At 35.1% G+C, this 18,909-nt stretch overlaps 1 protein-coding gene across 1 annotated transcript in view; it reads left to right on the top strand.

Moving 5' to 3' along the window:
• UBASH3A (ubiquitin associated and SH3 domain containing A) overlaps positions 1 to 18,695 on the top strand; it is a 100,888-nt gene extending 82,193 nt beyond the window's left edge. Inside the window, exons 11-14 of the mRNA XM_074213915.1 lie at positions 2,896 to 3,040; positions 9,004 to 9,104; positions 9,803 to 9,912; positions 17,241 to 18,695. Coding sequence (XP_074070016.1) covers positions 2,896 to 3,040; positions 9,004 to 9,104; positions 9,803 to 9,912; positions 17,241 to 17,375 — 491 coding nt within the window. The 3' untranslated portion in view covers positions 17,376 to 18,695. The remainder of the gene's footprint in view (positions 1 to 2,895; positions 3,041 to 9,003; positions 9,105 to 9,802; positions 9,913 to 17,240) is intronic.
• Positions 18,696 to 18,909: the final 214 nt, after the last annotated feature.

Raw genomic sequence — 18,909 nt, 5'->3', positions numbered from 1 at the left:
TCAGAGAAACTTACTCTAAAAATTTTCCACAATTTTCTGCTTTCCTTCTAATCTTGGCTTTATTGGATTTCTTTGTGAAAATTTTTTTTAATTTCATGTAATCAAAATTATCCAGTTTATTTCCCATAATGCTCTCTTGTTTGGTTTTTAAATTTTTTTCCTTACCCATAGATCTGATAGGTAAACTGTAACATGCTCCCCTAATTTATTATATTTATCCTCCTTTATGTCTAAATCATGCATTCAGTGTGAGATGTTGGTCTATGCCTAGTATCCACCAAATTGTGATTGTTTTCCTAGCAATTTTTGTCAAATAGTGAGTTCTTGTCCCAAAAGTTCTGATTTTTGTGTTTATGAAACTATGATTATTATAGTCATTTACTACAGATTTTTGCTATCTAATCTATTCCACTGATCCACTGCTTATTTCTTGGATGATACTAGATCGTTTTGATGATCATCACTTTATAATGTAATTTGATATTTGATACTATTAGGCTTCCTTCTTTCATATTTTTTGATTTCCTTGATATTCTTAGTGTTTTGTTCTAGATTAATTTTATGATTTTTTTCCTAGCTCTATAAAAAACTCTTTTGTGCTTTACTAACTTTCAATAGTCAAGTTATTTTTTAGTTGTTTGCTCATTTTTCTAGTTTAATTTTTGCTTTTAACTGTATGTGAAAGTTGAGCTCTGTTCCTGGGATGGAGGAATCACTGACCCAGGCTCCAGAATTTTTGTCCTGCCATTTTCAGAACTAGTTCTGGGGGTTTGTGAGTTTTCAGTTCTTCCATACATCTTGTATGATTTAAGGAAAGGTCATTGCTCTCCTGGCCTATGCTCTCCTTGTCTGCAAATGATCACAAACACTTTTTTCTCCACTAGTACTGTGCCAGGATCCCCACTTGCCTGGAACCTCATACTCTGCTGTGTTAGTATACTTTTGCCCTGAAATGGGACTCAGAACTGCATATGAGCAATGTAATAGAATTTTGCACCCAAGAACTATGCTTTTTTGGGGTGCAGCTGTCAAATAATTATTTTATTTTAATGTGGTCCTAAGTATTGGATAGCCCTGACATAGATTATAGATGCACATTAATACAAAATATAATTTTATATCAGCCATGTTGCAAAAGAAAATACAGATTGAAAAAAAAAAGAAAAACAAAGGAAGTTTTTTAAAAGTATGCTTCTATCGGTATTCAGATTACATCACTTTCTTTGGAAATGGATATTTTTTTAATTATAAGTCCTTTGGAATTGTCTTGGATCATCGTAGGACTGAGAATAGCTAAATCATTCACAGTTGATCATTACATTATACCAGATTATAAATGTGATCTGTAATCTCCTTCCCATCTATGGGCAGAGAGCTTCAGAAACAACAACCACTAAATCAATCCCACCACCACCACCCCACAACTCCCCCACCCCCAACTCTCCCTCTTCTCTCTCTTACCCCCCATACTTCTTGCTTTCCAGGGTGGGTCTACACTGGACTGCATTCCATTCTTACTCCAGTGAGAAAGACCTTTGCTGTCAACCTTCGAAGTGTCTTTGGGCTATTTCTTCTCATATGTTTGTCAGTTCTGTCATTCCAGAATTCATTTTGAGGCTATGTTTTAAAAATGTTTGGAAGGGAATTTGGAAGAGCTCAGATAGAGAATTCCTTTATGCTACCATCTTTACTCTCCAGGTTAATTGTCTTTAGGTCCTCAACCTTATAAACCTTGTGCGGTTATTTGATAAAAACGGAAAATTACCCAGTCTCTCCATAATAGGCCTCAGATGTTCACAAATCAAATCTACTCCTACTCTGGAATTGCCCAAACCCTGTGCATATTATTTTTGCTGCTCAACAGGCTCCAAAATTTGGCTAGAACTATAATTAACAAGCATTACTTGAATGTTTACAATGTGTCAGGCATGGAAAACGTAACAAATGGCAAAAGCAGGGGCGGCTAGGTGGCGCAGTGGATAAAGCACTGGCCCTGAAGTCAAGAGTACCTGGGTTCAAATCTGGTCTCAGACACTTAATAATTACCTAGCTGTGTGGCCTTGGGCAAGCTACTCAACCCCATTGCCTTGCAAAAAACCTAAAAAAAAAAAAAAACAGCAACAACAAATGGCAAAAACATAGTCCCTGACCTAGCAGGATGAGCATAGGAAACTGTATCTCTTTGACATTATTCTACTCTAATCCCCTTTACTATGGCAATGGTGGCCCTTCTCTCTAAATCTCCCTTTAGCCAACAGATTTCTGCTTCTTGCTCTCATAAGAGCAAAGGTAAAAAGGTCCAGCTTGGAAGTCAAACCATTCCATCAACAAAAGTGTTGAGTGTTGCCTTTTCCCAAGTCTCTCAAATCCCTGTTCCTGAAGAATGTATAATTCTATTGTATTAACCAAGTGTTTGTTTGTTAAAGAAATTCTACCCTGTAGAGAACTAAGGCATTATCTTCAAGATGTTTAATAATGCTGTGACTAATGGTCATTTGTATGTCACTCAAATTGCATAGTTTCCTAGATTAGATCATATTTTTACTTCTTGGGACAAATTATATCAATGATACTTAGTTTACCTTTCCAGTTATACTGATTTAATTTAACTTTCTGGCTACATGTGATTTTACTAGACTTACTAATGACGATATTTATTGAGTGTGTAATTATGGTAACAAACATAGAGATTATCAGGTCATTCATTAGTTTCACATGATATTAGTTTTTACACAGCTATTTTTTTCAGTTATATTATCTTCAGGGCATTTTAGTTTTCAATTTATCTTCTTTAAAATAAGATGTTTGGGCATGTTTACATCCTAGTTCCTAAAATCTGAGGTTCAGTTTCATATAACCCAAATCACCACAAAATGTGTCTTCTTTTGAATCAAGAGCTCAAACAGGAGAAATCACTGAAAATAAGAGTGGAACCTGGACTCTTTGAATGGACTAAATGGGAAATAGGAGAAACAATCCCTGCCCTCATGACACTGGCTGAACTGACCAAAGCAAAGTATAATGTTGATGTTGATTACAGGTATGCCAGTCTTGCATTTTTCCCTTTAATTTTCTGTACCTACATGCTTCACATCATTTAAACTTTAGACAACTCTTCTCACATTGTATAATTTAAATACACAAGCACCATGATTAACATGCTATGCTGCATATTACAGTGTAAGTAAAGTACTTACCAGTTCCTGGGAGTACAAAGACCAAAGTGAAATAGTCTGTGCTCTCAAGGTACTTCCATTTTAACAAGTACATCAGTTTGTTGTAGTTTTGTCAGTTAGTCATATCTGATTCTTCATGACCCCATATGAGGTTTTCTTGGAAAAATACTGGGTGGAACATCGCTTAGCTAATATCTCAGGTCAGATTTTAATTCAGGTCCTTCTGAATCCAGAGCTGGCCCTAGTAGACCCACTGTACTATCTAGCTGTCTGTGTGCATGAGTGTGTGTGTGTGTGAATATATGTACCAATATGATTAAAACAAGGTAATCATTTAGAAGAGATTTAAAGAGGGATTTGAATTATGATCTGTTGATGAAATTCACCCTCTGAATGTTAACAGGAAAGCGAATGCAGGAAAGAGAGCCTGAGGTTTTAAGGATTCAATCTTTTCTAGTTATGTAGACAACCAAAAGAAGCTGCTCCTTCTGAGATGGTAGAACATAGAATGTCTCCTCCTAGAATCAGAGTGCCTTCATGTTTTGAAATTGAGCATCTTTGGAACTTTCATTACATTAAGAAGATTATTTTGGTATTTTCTAAATGATAGCTTGGAGAAATAAGACTGCAGAGAAGAAACCTACTCAGGAGGCTATTACAATAATTCAAAAGAGAGGTGATGAGGGTTAGACTAGGAAATTGACTGAGTAGAGATTGAATAAATAAGATATTATGAATATAGATAAGACAAGATATGGCAACTTATTGAAATGTTGAGTGAGTAAGAATAAGAAAGTAAAGATAGTCTCTTTAAGAAGAAAAATGAATATCTAAAACTAAATTTTCAACTCTTTTTCAATTTGACAAAGCTTCTTAAATAATTTCATTGGATTGTGTAAGATACAAGATAAACAAAAGACATGGGTCTGTACTTTATAAATCAATTCAACATTTGTTAAATATCCATAGATGTTGTTCTAAGCACTACAGTTACAAAGATTAAAAACAGCCACCCTCCCCCAAGAAGCCTACATTCTGTTGGGGAGATACACAAATAAGAAGTAACTGATAGCTCAAAGGAAATTTCATACTGGAGGTGACAACTGAACTTAATCTTGAAGGAAGATGAGGATTTGGGGAGGTGCAGATGTTGAAGCCATATATTCTGGAAATTGGAGTAAAGTTTGAGAAAATATACAGAGGCAGGATTTGAAACATTGACTTTCTTCCCAGGGGAAAACCAATAACCAAAAGGAATTGTCTGAATACAGTGGGCAAGGGAAGCAGAAAGGGAAGAGAATATTCCAAATTCCTGATCCTTTCCTAGGAACAAAAATCAGAGAGGAGAAAAAAAAAGAGCATCTAATTTCCTGCTATCTTCCCTCAGGGGAACCAAAGAAGGTACACGGTTAAACTCTCCACTACTCAAATAATCTGTCACCCAGAGGGCCAAGTCAAGAGCAGAGACTCCAGTAGGCTGATTCCTACTTCTCAGGGTAAAGACCAGAGTTGGGAAGGAGTAAGGGAGAGTCTAGTTTCCTTCTACATGTCTCTAGAAGTCAACTGTTACTTTGTCCTTGCAGGTTTTAGGACATCATGCCAAAAAATTACAAGCTCTCTCAAGCTGGGAATGCTTTGAGTGTGGTCTGGCAGCAAGGTGGCTATTGCCTGAGAACTAGATTAACTAAGTACCAAAAGCCTCAGATTGTCCATAAGAAAATTAATTTTTTGGACACAAGGAACCATTGGTGGAATAAAATGTGGCCTCAAACCACATCTTCACAGCCACACAAGAAAACATTTGACTAAGGGGGGGGGGGGGGGAATGTAATTATAGATTCTCTAAAATAAAAATATCAAAGTTTTTCTCAGTATATTCATAGCACACAAGATTCCTTAATATGTATAACTTCAAAGATTGATTCATTGATTCTCTAACATTAGAGAGATATTGCTCATTGAGGATTTTGCCACTGTCACAGAAAATGACCAGAGAAATGTATAAATGAAAGGATTCTCTATAAGAGGTGATAATTTCTATTTGCTAATATCTTTGGGCTGGACACATCCAGTCTCAAAACGCTACAGGATTCAAGATCCATGGACATTCAGAATCAAGCCAGCTTTGAATCAATCAAGGAAAATTTGAAAAATTGAAAAGGTCAAGTCTTCTTTAAGAAGTTTTCACAGAATCTTATATTTCTGGACCAACTTAAAGCCCAGGACTTGGTGAAAAATGAAACAATCTTAACAAGAGCTGGTACAATGGCTCCCTGGATTGCTGTAAAACTAAAGAAATTTAAACTGAGACTACTGGTTAAGATGGAAATATCTAATGACTATAGAAGACCCCAGATTTCTCACATTTATTCCTTCAAAATAATATGAAAATCACCATATCAAATAATGATCAAGACATTCAAAGGTGGGGGGGGACAATAAACTCCTTAATCCAGTCCATTACTGCCCAAAATGACAGAGAGAATCTACAGATTTTGAAAGAGGAGTTGCCTCAAAGAAACCTGTAAAAACTTGGGCAACTATAGGACCCTGGCCAATAAAAATGTGACAGTCAGAAAGACAATAAGGCCCTGGCTAGAGATTCTCCAGGAAGGCAAGAAACCCACAGATTATCTCCATGCAAAGTGAACAGAAGTGAGAAAACAATTTATACAATAATTCCAATATTTTAACCAGTTAAGATAACTAAACTCATCAGAAAGTTAATGAATTAAAGGCATGAATTTCAGTGATAGCCAATATGTGCATTTGTTTTACACCACTATATTTGTTAGAAGACAAAGTTTTTAAAGGACAGTTGATTTAGGGGAGCAAGAGGATAGTGGAAATAATAGTTAAAAAGGGCAAAAAAGAATATTAATGAATCATTAAAAATAAAAAATATAGAAGGATATTCAGAAGAGGACAATGACAAATATACCAATGCTGAAATTACCAAATAAAATTGGAATAATAAAAAAAATCAAGTTGTAAATAGTAGGGCAAAAAGACAAACTTGAACCAAATAAGTTCAGTTCCATATGCAATCTCCCCCTTTTCTAGTAAACATTTATTAAATGCTTATTATATGCTAGACACCATACTAAAATAGTCCAGATCTCAAGGTTAATAGGGAAGACAATATACAAACTGCTATATACAAACACACTATGTACAGGTTATATATACAGGTTCAATCAGAAATAATCAATGGAAGGAAAGCATTAAAAATAATGGAGTGCATGAAAAGATCCTTATAGAATATGGGAATTTTAGCTGATATTTGTAGGAAGTCATGGAAAATGGGATGGAAGAGCAAGGAAAGAGAGCATTTAAAGTATGGGGAACAAGGGGGAAGCTAGGTGGCACAGTGGATAAAGCACCGGCCCTGGAGTCAGGAGTACCTGAGTTCAAATCCAGTCTCAGACAGTTAATAATTACCTAGCTGTGTGGCCTTGGGCAAGCCACTTAACTCCCAGTTGCCTTGCAAAAAAAAAAAACCTAAAAAAAAAAGAGCAAAAAAAAAAACAACCTAAAGTATGGGGAACAGCCAGAGAAAATTCTTTTTAAGACAAGAAATAAAATGTCCAGGGAACTTTAAGAAGGTTATCTAGTGTCACTGGATCACAGAGAAGGGGAAGTTGGGGAGAATGTAAAGTATTAGAAGACTATAAAGTTAGGTGAGACAGGTTATGAAAGATTTTGAATATAGGAGAGGGGATCATATTTGATCCTCTAGGTGACATTCAGAAACCACTGGAGCTTATTGAATATAGGGGTGGCAAGGTCAGACCTGAATGATAAGAAGAACACTTTGGCAACTGATTGAAGGATAGACTAGAGTGGTGAAAGACTTGAAGTAAAGAGATCAGCAAATAGGCAATTGTATCATTCCAAATGTGGAGGGTTTGCACCAAAATAATAGTGGTGTCTGAGGAGAGAAGAGAGCATATACAAAAGACCATGTCAAAGTAGAAACAAAAATTGATTGATGTGGGTATGTCATCCTCAAAGTAACAGGAAAGTTAGGAAAAAGAGTTCAGGGAAAGGATAATCAATTCAGTTCAGGACATGTTGAGTTTAAGATGTTCATAAGATATCCAATTTGAGATGTCTAATAGGGAGATGGAGATTAGAAATCAGCAGTGAGATTAGTGGTTCTGAAAGTCAGCTGTAGAGATGATAGCTGGGGCTAATGAAATCACCAAATGAAATAATATAAAATGTAAAGACAGTTGATCAAACATATATTCATGTGGGATAGAAGCTTCCAATGGGAATTTACATGAAGGGATAGTTTGTACCTTCAATTGTGTAAGATTGCAGAGGTCCATACTACACCTGTTTCCATAGTCTATATTGGATTTCCCTCTGCTGGTTACTAAATAAACTCTGAAGGCTGCTCCTGTGGTCTCTGACAGATACTGCTTGGAGATCATCCAGAAAGAAAGACTACTGTAGTCTCTACTATCTCCATTTATGAATTAACTACAATCTTTGGTTAGGGTATTGAAATGCTCTCAGAAAGAACAGGATTCCTTGCCTAGCTCTGTGGTGTGGAAATCAAATGGACTGTCTTCTTCTTTCTGCAAGAAGCACAATAAACCAAAAGATCTCTCTCTCTCTCTAGAAAATCCAGTGCCTAAAGTTCTCAAATTCAGGAAATCCTAAACTTCAAATTACTCAGAAGGCAATTTTCTAAGTTGGTATATTCCAAAACCTTCTTTCTAGGAGCTATATTCTAGAATCATGCTCTTTAGAAAATTTAGAACAGGAGTTTAGAATTCAAGCAGTATTGTCTTTGAATCATCTTCTCAAGATCTATATAAGCATGTTTTCTGTGCCACAAGAAGTCATTACTATTTTCAAATTAATTTTTTAATTTAACAGAAATCTATTTTTTCTCCCTATTAGTACCCACCTCATTGGGGGAAAAAGAAAAACAAATTACTTATAACAAGCATCCATAATCAAGTAAAACAAAAACCCTCATTTTCTGGGTACAAAAAAAATGTCTCCTCATTCTGCACCCTGAATCTACTTCTCTGTCAGGAAGTGGATAAGAAAGCTCATCACTGGTCTTCTGAAATAATGGCTAGTCATTGCACCTCAGAATGAATGACTTTTATAATTTTAAAGTTATTGTGTAAATAGTTCTTATTTGATTACTTCACCCTGTATCATTCATACAAATCTTCTGAAAAAAATTTTAAATTATATGCAGTTACTATATTATGCATGACCCTCAACCCAGATATACCACTTTTAGGATGATACTCAGAAGAGATCAAAGAAAGAGAAAAAGATCCTATTCATACAAAAATGTTAATACTACTTCTTTTGTCCTGTACAAAAAACCCTGGAAATTAAGAGGCTGCCCATCAATTGGGGAATGATTGTGTATGAATGTAATGAAATAGTATTGTACTTTAAGAGATGTTTTCATTTGTGATTCTGGCGGAGGTCAGAGTAGAGAAATAGGTTTGAATTCTCTAACACCTTGCCACACTCTGGAAGAATCACAAGAGAAAAAAATGAAAATCATATTTTCAAGAGTTTAAAGATTCTTCAAGTCAGCTTCAAACCAAGAACAACTTGCTTTTCTAAAAAAATCACCAAAGATCTGGTTGATTCTCAGTCAATGAGTTTAGTTTCCCATATTCTGTCAGCTGCCTTCATTCAAGGGCTAGCAACCTGTCATGTTATCTGATTTTTTTTCTCCCTTAGGAAACTACTTTATACTTTATTATATTGTTGTGTGGGGAAAATTTCCCAATTTCCCCTAATTCACCATGAGACTGACTGTTCTCTTTATTCTTTTTTTTAGATCTGAATTCCCACTTTCCTCCCTGACCCCATCAGAAAGTTATGATGACTATGTAAAAAGGTGTTCTACAGCTGTGAAGCAGATTGCTGCTTCCTGCCCAGGTAAAAGCAAATGATTCTGGCAATAGACATAACTGTTTTCATTCCCACCTTCAGGATCTTGTTTCTGTATTAGAAACTAGCCAAGATAACTACTATCTAAATAAATTGGTATCTTTTTCCTACAATAGAATTGGAATGAGAAGATTTTAGAACAAGTATGTCAAGTCAAAATCAAATCAGCTCAACATTATTTTATTTAAAAAGACAAAATATATTAGCTAATATTAATGGTGAGTATTTTGACCAAATTTGGTTTGGGAGCCTTGACACTCCTAGATATGCCCAAAAAGTTCTACCATTATACTGATATACCTTATCTCGTCACTATTCTTCAGGTATTCTCTGGATTTGGGGGGGAATAAATAAATACCTTCACCCAAGGGGCTTGCAATAGCCAAATATTAAATCTTCAGTGAGAGCATTTGCCCACCTTTTAAATGAACAAATACTAAAAATTAGGATTAATTTATTGTTTTGTTGTAAAGAAAATGATAGAGAAAATGTTAAGAAGTATTTGGTCATAATATGCATTATTAACAGTAGTTGCTGAATCTTCTGTTTTTGACATGTTTTCAAAAAGCTGGTTGTTAAATATTGTCAGCATTCTCCTGATCCACCCTACAAAATAATAGGAGACCCTAATCCATACCTTGGGAAATTTCAATAGTCACTGCTTTAGTTATCTTTTCCTTTTTCAGGTGGTATAATCTCAATTGTAAGTCATGGTTCAGCCTTAGACTCCTGCACTCGACCATTGCTTGACCTCCCACCGAGAGACATCAGTGATTTTGCCCAACTGGTCAGAAAGGTAAATGGATTCTCCAGTAGGAAATTCTTTATGGAATGCTATTTTCTCTTTGGGTGCTGTACTAAGTCCTGATACCTACCTCCAGTCTCAATGATCAAGTGAATCAGTGAGAAAATAATTCAAGAGGTGGTATAATATTATGGAAAAATAAATTAATTGGGAGCTAAGAGAAATAGTCCTGTAATCAGGAAGAGATCAATTATCTTCCTTGACCTTACTCTCTTTATAGAGAATTAGACCAAATAATAACTGATATCCTTTTCAACTCTAAATACCATGTTCTCTTGCCCTATCTAGCTCTAATGATTTGATGATTCAAATGGTTTTCTCTGAAGGTCATTATTCTGTCTTCCTTCACAGAAATAATGTTGTAAGAGGGTTGTTTGTTTTTGTATGGGGTTTTATTTTTGCTGATTCGTGTAATTCACGTATAAATGGTGGCCATAAACATCCAGGGCAGCCCATGTGAAAAATATATATTTAGATATATAAAATCTGGGTTTTGAAAAGCCCATATTATATATATAGATATATATATATATGCAGAGGACAATTTGGGCAGAGTAGGAAGGGTATTTATTATATTTATTATCCACTCCAAGAGGGACACTGGGATAAAATTACATATGCAACATATTTCAGTTTATTTTGAAGTCAGAATAAAAACCACTTTCCCTGGTCATTCTGGGTAGTCCTGCCTCCCATTGAGAGGATAATAATTAGCTTACTCTCAGTCAATTTAGTTCCCTCTAATCAAAAAATTTATAACACACATGTATAAAACAACAATAACAACAAATAGCTAGCAAACATTTATCAAAGTAAGACAGATATCAGAGAAGTTAGAAAGATTAGAATAAGTGAGATTAAATGGGTTATTTTTGCTAGAGAATGATGAAAGTCATCTAGGTTGCTAGTGCTGGAAATGAGGAGATATATTTAGCTTTCTCTACATGTCTGAGACTGGAAAAGTCCCTTACTTATTCCAAAGTTCATACTTTTTCTCTCATTTTTTTTAAAACCCCACTTCTCTCATCTTCATATATACCAAATGCTACATCACAAGCTCAGAGAGCTCTCAAACATTGCTCTGTATTTATATAGCGATTTAGTTCAGAACCAGTCACTTTGCACGAGTTTGAGATTTTAATATAAAAATAAACTTTAAAAATAGGAAATGGGGAAGGTAGGTGGTGCAGTGGAGTCAGGAGGACCTGAGTTCAAATACAGCCTAAGACACTTAATAACAAACTGAAGCAATGACTAGGTAGCTGGAGAGAAAAGGAGAGATGAGACAAATATTTTATAGCTAAAGATGACAAGATTTTTGCAAGAAATTGGATATGTGGAGTGAACAAAAGTGAGGAGTCCCAGATAACACCAAAAATGACCATCTAGAGGAATGGAAGGATGCTACTACACTCATCAGAAACAGGGAAATCTGGAAGAAGGGTAAATTTGAGGGTAAAGAAGTTAATGTAATGAGCTTTACGATGCAGAAAACAATCCACTGATCCTACTATCCTTAGAGGAGCACTCTGCTCAAAAGAAAGGGGGAAGGGGCGGCTAGGTGGTGCAGGGGATAGAGCACCAGCCCTGGAGTCAGGAGTATCTGAGTTCAAATCCAGCCTCAGACATTTAATAATTACCTAGCTGTGTGGCCTTGGGCAAGCTACTTAACCCCATTGCCTTGCAAAAAAATTTAAAAAGAACCTAAAAAAAAAGAAAAAAAAGAAAAAAAAAGGGGGAGACTGAAGTCTAGACTTCAGTATGCAGAGGCCATCCTTCAAATCATACCTGCTATATGCACATGGTGATAGGAACAGGTATGGGGGGAGTGGGAAGGAAGTAGGGAGCAGATTTCTATGGCCACCTGTTGTGGGTATCCAAGTAATGATTGGTTATGTATTGTGCCATATATTTACATGTGCATATATACAGATATATATAGATATATATACATATGTCTATATATATCTATATATGTTTGCATGTATATAATGTATTTATATGTGTAGGCATATACATATATATATATATATATATAAATGGGGCAAGTTGAGTTAGGAACTTGTACAGTGGGAGAAAAGAAAAAGGATGGAAGAATACAAAATAATAGTGAAGGATAAATGTAGTGGTGTGGAGATAAGACTCATAATCAACTGATAAAAGAAAAATGGTATACAATCCAACTTTTTATCTCCACTTGATTGATTACATTCCCTTTAGAGTCATGAACAACCTCTAGCCTATGTAGGCAAGTTGCACAATATTGTGTGGAACAACATGTGATCGAGATGCAATTAATTTGATAAGATTGAACCTAGGACTAGAAAAATTGAACAAATAAATTGATTAAAAGAAAGGGAAGCAGGTGAATTCCATATTTAGCTTGTATGTTCCACCTCTAAGGTTTCATTCTCATTTGGAGCCACACCTAGCAAAGGGGGGAAAACAGATGCCTAGAGGGAGAAATAAAGATTTTTGGCAGCAAATAAATTTATAGCAAAGTAGAAACAAATGAATCTAGCATTTAGACAACAGGAGTAATTAAATAAAATGAAAGTAACGTTAAAAATGTTCATCTGTAAATTACTATAGTAATTAATTCTCTATCTTGCACAATTAATCTTGTATTACTTTTAAAATTATGAATTACAAGGTTGACTAAAGGGATTATAAAGATTTACATTGTGGATTACAAGGTTTATTGTCAAAATTACTATTTACAACTCTGCATACACCATCAATTTACCTGGAGGTGGAAAGCATGTTTCATCATGAATCTCTTGGAAGTGTGATTGGTCATTGTGTAGATCAGAGTTACTAAGTCTTTCAGTTATCTTTACATCACTCTCACTTTAAATTATTCTCCTACTTCTGCTCACTTCACTTTGCATAAGTTCATAAAAAGTCTTCCCAGATTTTTATGAAATTATCCTCAATATGATATCTTGAAATAAAATTGCTTTCCAACATATTCCTATGTCATCATTTGTTCAGCCTTTCCCCAATCAGGGGAAAATTCAGGCTTTCCTTCAGTTTCTGCCATCACAAAAAAGAACTGCTATAAATATTTTTATGAATATATTTCCTTTTCCTCTTTCATTGATCTCTTTGCAATATAGCTCTAAAGTGTTATTATGGGTCAAAGATATGCACTTCAATAGCTTTGGGTACATAATTCCATTACTTTCCAGAATGTTTCTGAATGTTCCATTCAGAATGGATTGAATCACTGCTTCACCCATAGTACATAAATGGACCTATTATTCCACTGCCCCTTCAGCATTCCTTTTTTTATATATCAGTCACTTTGATATGAGGTAGTATCTCAGGTTATTTAAATTTATATATCTTTTTCTAATTATAATAATCATAATTAATATTTATATAATACTTATACTTATGTTTAGTATAAATTATATAAGTATAATGTGCTAGGCACTGGACTAAATGCTTGTAATTATTATCACATTTGATCTCCTGAATAACCCTGGTAGGTATGTATAATTCCCATTTTATTGATGAGACAACTGAGGCAAACAGAGGTTAGGTGACTTGACCAGAGTCACACAGCTAAAGAATATCTGAGGCTAGATAGACTTAGGTCTTCCTAACTCTGGAGATAGCACTCTATCCACTATGCCACCTAACCATTTTTTTCATATGGCTTTGATTTCTTCCTCTGAAAACTGCTTATTCAATATTCTTATCACTTAGAGAATGGATCTTATTCTTATGATTTTGACCCAGTTCACTATATATTTTAGAAATGAAACCTTTTTTCAAAGAAATTGATACAACTATTTCTCTCAATTATCAGATTTTCTTCTTGTTTTAACTGCATTGGTTTTATGTAAAAGCTTTTTAATTTTATGTAATCAAAATTAACCTAATACCTTCCATGAACTAGCCAATCTCTTGTTTGGTCATGAACTCCTCCCCTATCTAAACATCTGACAAGTAATTTCTTCCATACTGCAAAAATTTGTTTATGATGTTGGTCTTCGTGTCTAAATCTGTATCCAGTTGGAGCTTATCCATATATATAATGTAAGATACTGGTCAATACCTAGTTTCTGCCAGACTACTTTCCAGTTTTCCCCAATAGATTTTGTTGAATAGTAAGTTCTTCCCCAATAGCTGGGATTTGGGGTTTGTTAGACTATATATTAGGCTGTTCATTTGCTTCCATATATTATGCACCTGATCTGTTACACTTCTTGTTCAATCAGTTCAGTAATGTTTAACTCTTCATGACCCAATTTGGGATTTTCTTGGCAAAGATACTGGAAGGTTTTGTCATTTCCTTCATTTTACAGCTGAGGAACTGAGGTATTATAGAGTTGTGACTTGCCCAGAGTCATAAAACTAGTAAGGATTTGAACTCAGGAAGATGAGCTTTCCTGACTCCAAGCAAAGCACTCTAGACATTGTGCTTTATATCTTTATATCTTTATATCTTACCTAGTACCAAAGTGTTTTGATGACTATGTAGTATAGTTTGTAATATAGTTTATGATCTGGCAATCCTACACCTTTCTTCCCATTTTCATTTTATTCATTGATTCTTCTGATATTTTTGGTGTTTCGTTCCTCTAGAAGAATTTTATTCTTTTATCTAGCTCTATAATTCTTCAGTAGTTTAATTAGTGTGGCACCTGAGTTCCATTTATCACATTAATTTTTATACAGAAATAATTACTTTAAAAAGATCTAATGACACATATACAAACTTATTCCCTCAATATTTGGGAGGCATTATCTTGCTCCCCTCCCTTGAACCAAGAGTGTGTCTCTGGGGAGTGGAAGAGAAATAGGTTCATAGCTTGACTTGGTTCCCATAGAGCAATGTTCCAATTCTAACTCCAAAACCCCTCTTAGTCTCAAATCCCAAGCACCTTGATTTTTCAGCTTTTTGACTAGACTGACTTGGATGTACCACTTTTCCCTACAACTCTGGCTCCAACAGCACCATGGCTTGAACTCTTGGCCAAGTGGCAGAGGATACCATATCAGTGATCTAATCAGTCTTGTTAGTTTTAATGCAGACAGACCGTCAAAAGAGTCTTCTCCCACCCACAAGAAAGGGAACAGGATAGGCTTCATATTAAGTAATCTAAACATGAGAACTGCCTCACTGGGTCCCTTTGTGGGTTCTGTCTCTCGAAAGTTTAGTTAGAGTCCTTAGCTGATGAATTTTATCAGAGAGCTCCTAAGACTCAATCCCTTCTTGTCCTGAAGAAGGAAATGTTAACCCAATCCAATATCTTTGCCAAGGAAACCTCAAATGGAGTCATGAAAAAAATGGACACAACTGAAATGACAAAACAACAATTTCAGAATAAATTATTGTACATTTTAAGCCTGTCTTTTATGCTTTTTATAGTATTATAAAGTTTATCTTTTATATTTGAAGTGGTCAAATCTTGTGTGATCGATAGTGATTGTTTAGCATTTGAAACTGTTTCTTTCTGCTTATGTAATTTTCCCCAAAACCATACTCTGAATTTTCAGATGGTAAACTAGAACTGGCACATACCTTTTGGGGAATTTTTTTTGGTGTTTTTTTTTTGCAAGGCAACCAATCGGGTTAAGTGACTTGCCCAAGGTCACACAGCTACATAATTATTAAGTGTCTGAGACCAGATTTGAACTCAGGTACTCCTGACTCTAGGACTAGTGTTCTATCCACTACACCACCTAACTGCCCCTAGGGGATTCTTTCAAGGAATTGTTAATAGTTTGGGGGGGTTGTTTTGCTTTGCTTTCTAATTCCAATAGATTTGAGATTTCTTTAAATATAAATATATTTCTTTAAATATAAATATAATTTAAATATAATGCCCAAGTTTTGTTTTGTTTTTTAACTCATGATTTTCAAGGAGGCCAGTGTTTCTTAAATTAACTCTCCTTCACCGCCTTTAAAAATCAGTTATTTCTGGGGCAGCTAGGTGGCGTAGTGGCTAAAGTACTGGCCCTGGAGTGAGGAGTACCTGAGTTCAAATACGGTCTCAGACACTTAATAATTACCTAGCTGTGTGGCCTTGGGCAAGCCACTTAACCCCATTTGCCTTGCAAAAACCTAAAAGAAAAAAAAGTTCAGTTGTTTCTGATCTCAGCTATCATATATTCTTTTCTTTTTCATTTTTGAATTTTGACCTAATACTTTCTTCTTTCTCATAGTCATTAGCCTCTGTCTAGTCTAGTCTAGTTTTCAGATGTCTGATACATAAAAGTATATCACTTTCTTCTCTAAGCAATTCATTCTTACAATTGTTTTATTAATAACTCTAATACATTATTTCCCATTTCATTTCTTTACATATAGTCCTTATGAAAAATATATTTCTTTCTCTGAGTATCTCCTCAGTTTTTATGAAGTTACTCTTTCCTTCTCTTGAAACTCTGTAAATCAACTTCTTACATACACATAAATATAAATAAAAATATGTATGTGCAAACTCATAATTAATATCCATATATGTGTGATATTCTTTCAAGTGTATCTATATTTAGGTAGAAGATCACCTATATTTAGGTAGAACATAGATGGAGAAATAGATAGATAGACAGATAGATAGATAGACAGACAGACAGACAGACAGACAGATAGATAGATAGATAGATAGACAGACAGACACACATATGGACAGACCGATGGATAGACAAACATAGAGTTTTACCTGATTGATATCTTTTTTTAATTTACTTCTCACTCTAGTTTTAGTTTGTGAATTGAGTCTGTCTACCAGGGTCAATTACTCTTCCCCTGCTATCCTGAGTGGAAGGATCAGCCCTGCTTGATATTGCACTGAGATTCCTGAGTTCTTATGCTGACCTCCACCTCCCAAGGATCTGACCCTTGGATCTTAGAGTTCTATAGTGCTGGATCTCTGGGGATATCTACAAAAGCTCAAAATTCTCAAGATTGCTATCTTTGGGCCTTCTTAGCTACCCAAGGCTTTCTTAATGGTAGTGAGGAGGAATAATTGGTTCTTCATGACTACAGAATATATCTCTGAACGCTACAGATATTTCCGACCAGTCTGATTGGGTTGGGAGGCTAACCTGAAGGTCACTCGTTGCTTGAGTTTATTTGCCTGTACTTCTCTCAGCTTTGCTATGGATGAACTCCTGGCTAACTTCCATGCATTTCTTGAAAAGACAAAGAAATTCATTATGATTTCTTGATTGATTTCTTTATTATTATTCTGTCCTATATGAATTTAAGGATTTTGCTGAAGTGAATGTATACGAGTTTGGTTCTGTAACCAGCTTGGTCAAAAGTCCTTATTAACAAACTATCAAAATCTCTTTTTCAGATCCCTTCACTTGGCATGTGTTTCTGTGAAGAAGTGGAAGAGAACAAATGGAAAATGAAAAATCCACCAGTTAAAACATTAACTCATGGGTCAAATTCAGCATTTAACTGGAGAAATTGGATACAGGATTGTTAGGAGCTCTCATTATTCAATGTAATTTCATGATGAAAAGAAAAAAATTTCCTCATAACTTAGCACTTTATGGGACTGTAAAATACTATTATAAATATAAAGGGGTTTTTTCCTCTCTTGTCATGAATTGTAGAAGTAAAAATTCCACTTTTGGTTTGTGGTATAACTGGTGGTCATTTTTGTTCTAGGAAATCCAAATTTGAGAATACATTAATACATCAGAAGTCTCACATTGTATGCAGGACCTAAATATGAGAAATATGAGAAATATGAGTTATAGTGTCATGTATCTTTAATGTTTCCTAAGTATTGAAATCTTGAAAATATAATTGCCATTTTTCATCAAAATGGTAAAGTATGGGGGCAGCTAGGTGGCACAGTGGATAGAGCACTGACCCTGGAGTCAGGAGTACCTCTGAGTTTAAATCCAGCCTCAGACACTTAATAATTACCTAGCTGTGTGGCCTTGGGCAAGCCACTTAACCCCATTGCCTTGAAAAAAAACTAAGAAAACCAAACAAAATGGTGAAGTATGGCATAATTTACAGTTATCCAAGGCCTACCCATAAAAATGTTAAGTTTTTTTTTTTACATGCAATGTATATTATTTGACCTTACTCTTTTAAAGTTAGAAAATACTCCTGAGGGCCTGGGGATAGCTCTTCCCTAATGCCAGAAACTCGAATTCCCATTCTGGGTGTGTTCTTTCTATCCTCAGGAAGTGCCAGTGGCCCCAGTTTCAAATTTAACCAATTCAAATATTAATTAGGTTTTTTAAAAGGAATATTTACTGGAAATATATTTGGCATAATTGTACATATATAGCCCATATCAGATCACTTGCTATCTTAGAGAGGGGGAAAGAAGGCAGGGAAGGAGAAAATATAGAACTCAAATCTTACAAAAAAGTGAATGTTGAAAATTATATTTGCATGTAATTTTAAAAAAATAAAATAAGGGATATTTACTTATTTACTTCAAGAAAATGCCAAGAACAGAAGCACAACCAATATTCCCACAATACCTAAGAGGGATCTGCTTCCTCAGTCTCTGGGAGAATGGGCTCATACTTAACAGAATCTCAACATAGGATTGGCCCTACCAATTCACATTCAGATTCACATTCACATCAATACTGGATTAATCCTAGTCTCAGCTACTATTTAGCTGGATCCTGAGGATCACATTCTAAGGAGGATGGATGCTGAGCTGCCAACAAAACCCAACATGGACTCAACTCTCAGTTGGAATTTGGGGTCTTCTTCTCTGACATTTTGAAATTCAAGATTGTAACCTTCTGGTTAATCTCTTTAGCCTAGAATAAATGCTAAGGACAAAAACTGAGATATGAGATATGAGATATGAGATATTTTCAGTCACAGGCCTTACAGAGGAAGAGTTCCTGAAACCTCTTTCCCAAACAACAATTTTCTAATGAGTATTGCTGCCTAACAAAAAGAAATCAAATGGAAAGAAGCTAAAGTAAAAGAAAGGGCTAAGACTGACTAGGGATTTTTCACCTTCCTCCCTCTGGTTC

Source organism: Macrotis lagotis, chromosome 1, assembly GCF_037893015.1.
Source record: "Macrotis lagotis isolate mMagLag1 chromosome 1, bilby.v1.9.chrom.fasta, whole genome shotgun sequence".
NCBI lineage: Eukaryota > Metazoa > Chordata > Mammalia > Peramelemorphia > Peramelidae > Macrotis > Macrotis lagotis.
Note: the sequence above shows the minus strand (reverse complement) of the source record. Positions and strands in the feature narration are given on the sequence as shown.